The 11765-nt window shown below is 42.3% G+C and overlaps 1 protein-coding gene across 1 annotated transcript; it reads left to right on the top strand.

Moving 5' to 3' along the window:
- The first annotated feature begins 455 nt into the window (after positions 1–455).
- On the top strand, positions 456–11436 carry PLEKHF1 (pleckstrin homology and FYVE domain containing 1). Its single transcript, XM_075189229.1, has 2 exons — positions 456–779; positions 6748–11436. Exon 2 carries the CDS (start codon positions 6762–6764, stop codon positions 7572–7574), a length of 813 nt encoding a protein of 270 aa, XP_075045330.1. The 5' UTR covers positions 456–779; positions 6748–6761; the 3' UTR covers positions 7575–11436.
- Positions 11437–11765: the final 329 nt, after the last annotated feature.

Genomic DNA, 11765 nt, shown 5'->3' on the forward strand with positions numbered 1-11765 from the left:
GCTGCAGGTAAGTAGTCCCTGCTGAATTTCCTGCTCTCTAAAGTTTGGGCGGTCTCCACCTAATTCGCGAGTCAACCGGACGTTCCTGGAGAGTAAACATCTACGGTGTTTTTTTTTTTACTAGCGTTAAAAAACGCAAAGAAAACGTCAGCGATCGCCAGGACTAACGCGCACCACTTTAGACGTCTCTGGGTGCATGCTGCACTCAGGTGCTGCAAATAGAAAGGTTGCATGAAAAAGTGCAAGCTCTTGGGGCCAACACTATGCAGTGCTGTCTGAACACTACAGTTTGTTGGGACACTATTCCACATGACAATCTGTAGGTTTGTGCTGAGGGAGTTAAGCCTGAAACGTGACACCCACATGATAAAGTCCACCCTACATGTGGGAGTACTCACTGTACTGAGCAGTTCAGCTCTGGGTCCTGTGCGCATGCTCAGTCTGTGCTGAGTGACTGCTGTGGGCGGTGTGGAAAGAAGTTTTTCTGCAAAAGTGACGGGAAACTAAGCAATGGTCATGTGCTGACCTATAGTATAAAGGGAAGAACTCATGATTCAGCCAGGAGATACAATACAACTACAGTCACACAGAGCAGGAGCCTCTGATTGCAACCACTGCCATTATTTGGGGATCAAGTCAATTAAATCATCCTCTATATCTGCAGCCTTGAAGGGGAACCATTGTTTGTAATGTAACCACAGCTGTGTCCTCAAAAGAAGTCTTCGGGTTCCCGTACAAGGACACAGGGGAGCAGATTAAACTGATTAACAAGACTCCAAGTAAGTGTCTATAGAAAAAAGTTTTCTTTACTCTTGGAAACTTTTCCAAACTTTTAAGGAAATGTTTTTTTTTTGTTTCAATGCAGAATAACTGGTTTATATGTGTAATGTGTGTATGTGACAGGTTGCATAGTACAAAGCCACGTATGTAATGCAATGTATAGACTGTCACACATTTATTTTCAGATTAAATTACAATGAAATCGACTCCAGCTTCTTACTTTGCACAGAATCTGGTTTAAGTTTTTTTTTTGCTTATCCTGAATATAATCACACTCAGTTGTCTGGGAAAGTCCCACAAAAGATTTGTCGTTTTTAATGTCCCTATTTTTCAGCAACAGTTTCCCTGTATAGAATGCAATTCTCGTTATCTATTCTCACTCTCTTCTCTCCTATATAAGGTGATATGTATTGAGTAGGAAGGTTTAAAAAATGCTTTAAATATTTTGCAGCCATGTTTACTAAACAGGGATGTGTTGAAGGAAAAGAAAATAACATATTGGTACATATAGATCTGAGGATATTGTAGAGAAGAATTAGGTAACATGTTTCTTTTTAGCTGAAACGAAAACTCTTGTCATGCTAGGACTTGTAGTTCCACAACAGCTGGAGAAATACAGGCTGTCTACATTTAGAGTAATAAGGGGTCTAGTAAGGAGTGTACCTATGAAGAAGCAGTGTCTCCGTCAGCAACTTTTGGGAGGAAGTAGGACAAAAGAAATGAGTTTTATTGTGGCTAGTGTTAATGACTAGTTCTTACCTTGTTGATGGCTCTACAAATGCTTAAAATATATTGTATCTGTCCTTCAAAGTGCACACAACTCATTTACAAATATTTAGTTACTACCTCAGGCAATAGAAAGGTTAGATACACCCCTGGATTTGTTGCTGACTTCAATGTGACCATACTTATAGGGACCAACAAAGACTGGTTTTATAATTGGAAATTCTATGGGATTACAGATCTTTATCCTGAAGACAAATTGTCCATAATTTGGCAGGTCTTTGAGCTAAAACCCTAATTTACCCCCCTCCCTGCTTTTGGGTCTAACGATTAGATTTCTAGAGAACTTCCAAAAGTCTCTGACTGGCTGCTAAATAAATAGAATCCGTAATATACAACAGCTGTGGAACTATATGTGACTGCCAGGGTCAGGGTATGCTTGGACTTGTAGTACTACAACGGCTGGACAGAGGTTTCCCAATAAGCCTACTTTATATTATAAATTGACAAGTATTGCAGCATCCATAACTGTGTTTAGTAAGTTGTGCAACATAACATCTGCATAGGCACATTTATAATACATAGAAATGATGTGCCTATTATGGCAAGTTATCCATTCCTAATTTAATAAAGGAGTTTTGCAAAGAACTGGGAGGGGGGGGAGCAAAACTTTTAATTGAAGTGAATTTTGGGTGTCACTTTAAAATTTTAGGGCTGTCCTTAGACTGCTGGGAAATGTATTTGCTTTTTGGCTTTTTTTTTGCTAAGACCCCATATAATGAAGGGGATTAAAACTGCAGCCTGGAAAAATAGCTAAAAAATAAATTAAAAAAAAGGGTTAAGTCTGCTGGCAGACAAATGGTTTTTTGTTTTGTTAAGCGGTCAGGCAGTGTTCCCAGATTCCAGCAAAGAATGTTTGTGCATGACAGAGAGATGTATGTAACTGGTGAGGAATGGAGGACTGCAGAGCTTGCTGATGTGGCATGTACGGTATACTGACAGCACATCTGTACTCGCTGCAGGAGACAAAGGCAGCCCACCAACTGTCCAGGATATATCCATGAATGAACGGCAATGCCACTATAAAGAGGTGTGGTCTCTCTCTAAAGGGGTGTGGTTTGGGTAGATCAGGGGAATGACAGGTATGTGTTATTATTAATATAGTATATATATATATAACGCCAGTTATATTACACAGCACTGTACAGAGAATATGTAATCATTCACTCAGTCCCTGCCCCATTGGAGCTTACAGCAGGGAGCTGGGCCAGAATGGCACAATTAGCCCAGACACCACTCCAATTTACTGACGAAGTAGCCAGAATGCGGGAGGTTGCCCCGGTCTGCCGGGAGAACTCCCAAAAATTCAGGAGTCTCCCAGACATTCCGGGAGATTAGGCGACTAAGTGCTAACCACTGTGCAACCTTGCTGCCCTGCAGTGTATTATTATTGCAGTCTATTGTTCTAGTGCTGAAACAATGTACTTAAAATTATATAAGAAGAACAAAACAGACTAATTAAAAGGTATAGAGGAGACAGCTTCATTTTACTATGCAAATAAGATTTAGACTCCTGCCAGGTTCATTATTTGTCCAAGTGAAATATAAACTCCGCTCATCCCTATATTTTTTTAAGTGGATTTTATAATATATATATATATATTCTCAATAAAAAGCGTCCCCCCCTTCTGTTGCACAGTGATTTTACTGTCCTCCCCAGTACTTGTCCACTGCAGGAGGCAGCCATTTTGTGGGTTGAGCCAATATTTGAAATGGCTTCTTACTCGGTGTAGGTTACAGTTTAATACGTCACTTGTGCAAAATAAGCTTTGCTCAAAGCTGGTGACTAAAATCACATGTGGCCGCTCGCGTTGGAGAACACAGACCATGTGCTTGTAGTTAGTCATGTGATTTGTTTAGTTTCCTATTAATCTATCCTGTTCTGTCTTCAATTATGTTTCTGTCACCAAAAAAACATACGATTCCCATTTATGTGAATGGATGAGATTAGTCACGTGGAACTGGGGCGAGAAGACAAATTGACAGCACCCCGCAGCTTTGTCTGTCTCGTGACTAAAAGGACGAGTAAACACGAAAGAACAAAAATATGGCCATGTTGGCGCCGCTGGCACAGAAATAGCTGACTGGCTCTCTTTAAAACTGTTCCCTTTTCCAAGAACAAAATGTTCCCTTGGATGTAAGTCATACTGGCCTACTCTCCTGGGAATGTCCGGGAGACTCCCATATTTCGGGTAACTCTCCCTGGGTCACCCTCCCGCGTCCTGCTCATTTTCTAGTGAAGTGGGCGGGGCGAAGGGCCTCAATGTTGCGACCGAGGCTTTCCGCCATGGGGGGGCGGGGCCAAATTGATGGGAATCGCCGCCTCACGCCTCCACCGCAGCTGCCACCGGACCTCAAAATAATTACATTAATCGCTGTTGTGTCAGTAGGGTGGAGTTTGTATGTTCTTCATATGTTTGTTTGGGTTTCCTTACACACTCCAAAAACATAGTGATAGGTTAATTGGCTGCAAACAAAAAAGTGTGTGTGTGTGAATTTGGACTGTAAGCTCCAATAGGGCAGGGACTGATGTGATTAACAAACATTCTCTGTACAGCGTTACGTAATTGGTGGCGCTATATAAATAAATGATGCTGATAAGATGGTCTCTAAACTGGTATCACTCCGAACCAAATCACGCCTGGTACGTGCTGGCTTTGGGCAGGATAATCCTCTTGCTTGATGCGACGTGGTCTATCAGAATATCAGATTTCCTTGAAATGGCTGAGTTTAATATTTATTGAGGATGAGCATTTAAAATCAAAAACAAAAATATGGTGAAATCAAATTCTGTAAACGTGAGAGGATGGGGGTAGTGGTTCTCCGAGATCCACCAAGCCCCACATCACCCACGACGTGCTCAGATGAACCGGATCAGCAGGTCCCGGGAAGCGATTTGAAAATGTTATTTATAACTTTGCAACCAAGAAAAAGTCCCAAAGCTGAACTACTTCTTGTAAACCCGCCGTTCCCACAGATACATTTCTATAAATTCTTCCTGCAGAGATAACTGTGACCACAATGCAGGGTGATCGTTATCTGCTGCGTCCTATTTATCTTACTCACTGAGCTCTTACAAACCTCTGTCTTGTCTTTTTTTTTTTTTGTGCTTTTCAACACTTCACAAACGGATGACCAGCGCGTCATAGTAACCTTCATTACTTCTGATGCACTCAATAAATACTATAATAATAATAGTAATAATAATAATAAAACAATTGAGAAGGGCAGTGCCTCCAGTAATCTTTAAGATTTTAGTATGCGGCCCAATCCCGTTTGCACGCGTTAATGTGCGCTACGAGTACAGTAGATTTCATTGGTGACGCGCAGAAAAGGGGATGGAAACGCGGGCGTGTGCGTTAATGAATTGTTATTCCTTTTTCCCAGCACGTAAGTGTGGGCCAGCCCTTCGGTCTTATCTACCAAGTGGAGCAAAACTTGGCTGATGTTTTATCAGAAGTCTCAATAACCTGCACTTAACAGTTGTACATATTATTTCTTCTGCTTTTCCTCTTACAACAAACAAGCATTAGTCACCTTTTAGTCTCGCTGTACCTTTGTCCCAGAGATAATCTGGAGAGATTTTCGCAAAAAGGGGGTGTGGAATAATGTTATAATATAGTCTAATAATCCCAGAGCATTGTGGTTTATGTCTCTCTATTATATAATTGGGGAACCTGTACTTTACTTGTACTGATACCTGCAGTATGTGTTGCAGCCTTTCAGTAGCCACAAGGCAGCTTAGCCACATGCCTAGGGCCAGGAATAGTTAAGATACTTCAGAAGCTGCTTCCTGATAGGACTGTGATGGACCTGACAGGTCACTTTGAAACTCTAACACTATCAATACAAAAGTTCCGACATCTCCCAGACATTCCGGTCATGGCTAATTTAACCCTGTGTGATGTACCAAAGATTTTTACGCAGTTAGATATGAAACCTTTATAGATCTGTGCTCCACTTTATACCAGATAAAGACACAAAAGTACTGTACTGGGTTCTAAGGGCACTGGAGGCTATTTCAAGTCAAACAGCAGATGATACACTGTCTCTATGTACTGTTTAGTCTCTATGTACCATGCGCTATATAATTGCGTGGCGGCGCACGGTGACATCATTTTTGTTCTAGTATAACTGATCCTTTTTTTTTTTTTTAATCATCAGTTGTTGCTGCCAGCCCACAAAATGTGTAATTTCTTTCTCTTGTATTTGAAATCATTTTGTGAAAATGGAAATAATTTCACAGTTCCCCCACAACATTATGTAATGACATGTCTCTATTTCCACTTTACTATGTCATTTTTTCAGGAAAGAAGTTCCTTTATTGACTCATCCATGTCCCTACGTCACCTCTGTGTCAGGATTTTCCTGCGTTCAGTTGACCCCCTAACATCCTGTACTATTTTAGGATATCTCATAGCTAGCAAGAGGGTTATATATCAATAAATGTTAGTAATACAGGAATATGCCCCGAACTCTACCCATATTAAATTCCCCACCGAACCTCTGCTCCCTAAACCTGTCAGAACTGAGGGTATTGGGGATCGAGCTGTACCGCATGACTCCACTTTCTGGCCAATCTCTCGGTTCTGTTGATTGTACCTGATTGGATGGTCACAGCTGGCCTTAAATCAACTTCAAAGATTTTTACGCAGTTAGATATGAAAGCTTTATAGATTTGTGCTCCACTTTATACCAGAGATAGGCACAAAAGTTCTGTACTGGGTTCTAAGGGCACTGGAGGCAGCTTCAAGTCAAACAGCGGATGATACACTGTCTCTATGTATCATTTAGTCTCTATGTACCATGCGCTATATAATTGCGTGGCGGCGCACGGTGTCCTCATTTTTGTTCCAGTACAACTGATCCTCATTAATTTTATGTTATATTATTATGGGGTCTGTTCCTCATTAGTATTATGGGGGGACTTCAATTAACTGTGAAGTACCACACGGACGTTCTAGAGATTTTGTCAGAAATCTCCGCTCATTTGTTCTGGCACCCCATAGGGTTGCAAGGAAAAATGAGCAGAGATTTCTACTGTAATTGCCGGAAATGTGCTACCACATCGCCAGCAACTGAATTCCCCCCTACGTATCCTGATGTATACATTTATTCTCATGTGGTGAATGCTATATATTATACTGTTCATCTCCAATTAATCCGTGTCTGTATGTGTTTCAGGTATTGGTTTGAACATGGTGGATCACCTTGCTTACACAGAGATCAATAGCCAACGGATAGCGGCTGTCGAAGCTTGTTTTGGAGCAGCCGGCCAACCTCTTGCTTATCCGGGAAGAGTTCTCGTGGGTGAAGGGATATTAACCAAAGAATGCCGGAAAAAACCCAAGCCTAGGGTTTTCTTTCTCTTCAGTGACATTCTTGTATATGGGTCCATCGTGATCAATAAAGTCAAATACAGCGGTCAACACATAATCCCCTTGGAAGACGTAACCACCGAGACGCTTCCCGATAATGGAGACATGAGGAACCGGTGGATGCTGAAGACGTCGAAGAAGTCTTTCGTGGTCTGTGCCGCCTCTTTCACCGAACGGAAGGAGTGGATCAGTCACATCAAAGAATGTTCTAGTCGGATGCTGCAAAAAACCGGCAGACAACCCCCCAGCACACACGCGGCTCCGTGGATTCCCGACAAAGCCACCGATATCTGCATGCGCTGCACTCATACCAAGTTTACAACAATAACTCGTAGGCACCATTGTCGCAACTGCGGCTTTGTCGTATGTCAGGATTGCTCCAAGAGTAGGTTTGTGATACCATCTCTATCTTCCAAGCCCTTAAGAGTGTGTGCCCTGTGCCACAGAAAGCTGATGTCCGAGAAAATAGCCGAAAAAGAAGAACTTGAGAGGCAAGCTCTCGAGTTACAGAAAGAGATACCAGTGTACGATCCTTCAAGTGAAGAAGACAGTGACAACGATGATGAAAAGAGCAGTGTCTTTTCCACCAACGAAGATTTCTATTCTTCCTCATGGTCTGCTTTCCATGCGTGATATTTTTGGGGGTTGACTACGAGCCTTAATGTTTTAATTGTGACCAATTTGGAAACCATGAGTTGTAAGAAACTGGTAAATCGAGTCTTAATAGGGATGTTCTTGCCGTGAGCATTGTCTACTAGCTGGTGGCCACTCTACGGAGGCAAAAGTCTTAAGAGAAAATTCCACTGCAGACCCTGTCGACAATGTGACCACAAACTATTTATCTGAAGACGTAGACCAGACAAACCAAAGTCCATTGGTTTCCTTGAGTCTGAAGATCGAGTTCAAGAGAAGATGACTGTTAATGGAGACTTGACAAATCCATTGAGATGTCCTACAAGCTCCCATGCTGGTTCGTGGGTTATCCTATACTTGGAAAGCTTTCCATAGTCCTTTTCAACACTAGCCTGGACTCGATTTCTAAAACTGAGCTGAACATATGAACCAAACACAAACTACATAATGATATCTTGACCCCGGAGATAGTATATTTGTGCAGAACAGTAACTGTACTGATGAAATATCTTTCCGTAAAGGACCATTAATGAATACCTACGGATAAAGCTTTCGGAACACTGTAATGTCAACTTCTTGTTCTGTCCGGATATGGGAACGTTTACTCATTTATGCGAAAATAAGTGTTTTCAATAGTTTTTATGTTCTGCCAACTTGTATTGTAGATGCAGTGTTCTTTATGAAACACACATACGCTGTCTGAATCACTGCCAGAGACAATGTGGGCACTAACAGGGTATGAGAAAATATTGGCACTTACATTTCTGGGAGATGTTTCTGTTCGTTATTGACGATAAAACCGATATTATGTTGTATTTTGTGTAAGGCTAAATACAGGTCATCGTCCTACACACATATTAAATAGGTTTTCCTTAGGGCCGTATGGATCAAATCTTAGTAGTTACAAATAAATAATAAAAACTGGCATGTAGCTGAAGTCGTAGTGACAAAAGAAATCACCCAATACCTTATACAGCAATAAAATGACAATAATAAAAGTTGTAAAGGAGAAGTTTAGTGCTAGATAACTCGGTACTTAAAAGGAAGGGGTGGGGTTATGCAAATTAGTGGGTGTGACTTCACAGAGAAAAAAGAGAAAGAAAGTAATAATGCAAGCAGGTGGTTTCCTAGTCATGGTTGGAGCCAGGGACCGTGTCAGTCGCCATGTTACCCGCCAATAATAGATCGGGAGGGCCCACCGATAATATAACCGCCAGTTCATACCATTGCAACATCATGCAACCACCTTTTTTCACCATTTACCATCATAGTGCCATGGTGCCAGTGCATCATTCACGTGTCAGTATTTATTTCACTATCCCATTGACCACTTGCAAAAATTTTGAGTTGAAGGAGGGTCTCTGGCCCTGCCGAAAATGTAATGTTTTGGGGTCATCTCGCATGAGGAGAACAAATTTGGGGGCTGAAAATGACCATCCCGCACTCAATTTATCATAATACACTAATATTTTCTGTAAAACTTCCTCATGTTCCTATTATTGGTATTGATATTATTTAAATATTACATTTCTGACTCTATACTAATAATGAAATGAATACACTATATTTTTGTTTTGTTTATTATGTAAGCTCAAACCCCCGGATGTTGTTTATATATTGTGATATCATGTTATATGCATTTAACACTAAGGATTTTATTGTGCAATAATATTTACAACTCCCAAACCTGTCATTACCCTGTGTATACTGTGTATAATGTGTTAATTTATACAAATATATTTACCGCAAATCAGAAATGTCACAGATTCTCTCCTTAATTTATTTAATGGAGATTAGCATTGTTGTGATAAACATGTATGTAAAGAAGACATGTCACCATATGACAACTCTTTAAAATCATCCTCCCAACCCCACTTTTCATGGAGAGGTTGCGAAGTTAGCACATCCTGTATGTTCATTTTTTCCTTACCAACACTGCCGATCCTCCTGCACATCACTATTCTCAGTGCTGCCGATCCTCCTGCACATCACTATTCTCAGTGCTGCCGATCCTCCTGCACATCACTATTCTCAGTGCTGCCGATCCTCCTGCACATCACTATTCTCAGTGCTGCCGATCCTCCTACACACCACTATTCTCAGCGCTGCCGATCCTCCTACACACCACTATTCTCAGCGCTGCCGATCCCCCTGCACATCACTATTCTCAGCGCTGCCGATCCTCCTGCACATCACTATTCTCAGCGCTGCCGATCCTCCTGCACATTACTATTCTCAGCACTGCCGATCCTCCTGCACATCACTATTCCCAGCACTGCAGATCCTCCTGCACACCACTATTCCCAGCACTGCTGATCCTCCTGCACATCACTATTCTCAGCACTGCCGATCCTCCTGCACATCACTATTCTCAGCACTGCCGATCCTCCTGCACACCACTATTCCCAGCACTGCTGATCCTCCTGCACATCACTATTCTCAGCACTGCCGATCCTCCTGCACATCACTATTCTCAGCGCTGCCGATCCCCCTGCACATCACTATTCTCAGCACTGCCGATCCTCCTGCACATCACTATTCTCAGCGCTGCCGATCCTCCTGCACATCACTATTCTCAGCACTACCGATCCCCCTGCACATCACTATTCTCAGCACTGCTGATCCTCCTGCACATCACTATTCTCAGCACTGCTGATCCTCCTGCACATCACTATTCTCAGCACTGCTGATCCTCCTGCACATCACTATTCTCAGCACTGCTGATCCTCCTGCACATCACTATTCTCAGCACTACCGATCCCCCTGCACATCACTATTCTCAGCACTGCTGATCCTCCTGCACATCACTATTCTCAGCACTGCTGATCCTCCTGCACATCACTATTCTCAGCACTGCTGATCCTCCTGCACATCACTATTCTCAGCACTGCTGATCCTCCTGCACATCACTATTCTCAGCACTACCGATCCCCCTGCACATCACTATTCTCAGCATTGACGATCCTCCTGCACATCACTATTCTCAGCACTGCTGATCCTCCTGCACATCACTATTCTCAGCACTACCGATCCCCCTGCACATCACTATTCTCAGCACTGCTGATCCTCCTGCACATCACTATTCTCAGCATTGACGATCCTCCTGCACATCACTATTCTCAGCACTGCTGATCCTCCTGCACATCACTATTCTCAGCATTGACGATCCTCCTGCACATCACTATTCTCAGCACTGCTGATCCTCCTGCACATCACTATTCTCAGCACTGCCACTCCTCCTACACATCACTTTTCTCAGCACTGCCGATCCTCCTGCACATCACTATTCTCAGCACCGCCGATCCTCCTGCACATCACTATTCTCAGCACCGCCGATCCTCCTGCACATCACTATTCTCAGCACTGCCGATCCTCCTGAACATCACTATTCTCAGCACTGCCGATCCTCCTACACATCACTATTCTCAGCACTGCCGATCCTTCTGAACACCACTATTCTCAGCACTGCTGATCCTCCTGCACATCACTTTTCTCAGCACTGCCGATCCTCCTGCACATCACTATTCTCAGCACTGCCGATCCTCCTGCACATCACTATTCTCAGCACTGCCGATCCTCCTGAACATCACTATTCTCAGCACTGCCGATCCTCCTGCACATCACTATTCTCAGCACTGCCGATCCTCCTGCACATCACTATTCACAACACTGACGATATGGGTAAGCTTTACCTCACGTACACACGATTTCCACTATAATAATCAGCACAAGTGCGATATCTAGAACATAGTTTCTACTATAATAATAGAGATCAATAAAAATAGATCGCCAAACCTTTATTTATCTTTCTGCATAATATGTGTCATGTATTTAATTAAATAAAAATCAATTTTGTATTTAACATGTGTTGGTGTGATTATTATTGTTGATGCTGTTGTTGGCGCAAATTCCTCTGTCCCTCTTTCCTTCCAAATATCCCTTGTTTAGCCCTACTAGCGTTAAAATGATAATTGTAAGTATTCAGAATACGTTTACCCAAAATAAACAAGTGATAGAAGAAGATAGTTTCTACAGAATCAATGCAATGTAAAAATGTCTTTGGGTCTCACTGTCGACAATGGGTTCTAGTATAAGAACTGTTGACACATGCAGGTGTTCCAAAGCCTCTCTGCTCATATCATGTCATGTGACTGTGGTTGCTATGGCAATCCAGAATCATAAATCACTAAT

The sequence above is a fragment of the Mixophyes fleayi genome, chromosome 10 (assembly GCF_038048845.1).
Source record: "Mixophyes fleayi isolate aMixFle1 chromosome 10, aMixFle1.hap1, whole genome shotgun sequence".
Taxonomy (NCBI): Eukaryota; Metazoa; Chordata; class Amphibia; order Anura; family Limnodynastidae; genus Mixophyes; species Mixophyes fleayi.

Excerpts from the sequence above, each read along its gene's own strand:
- PLEKHF1 (XM_075189229.1), top strand. The coding sequence starts at position 6,762 with ATGGTGGATCACCTTGCTTACACAGAGATCAATAGCCAACGGATAGCG.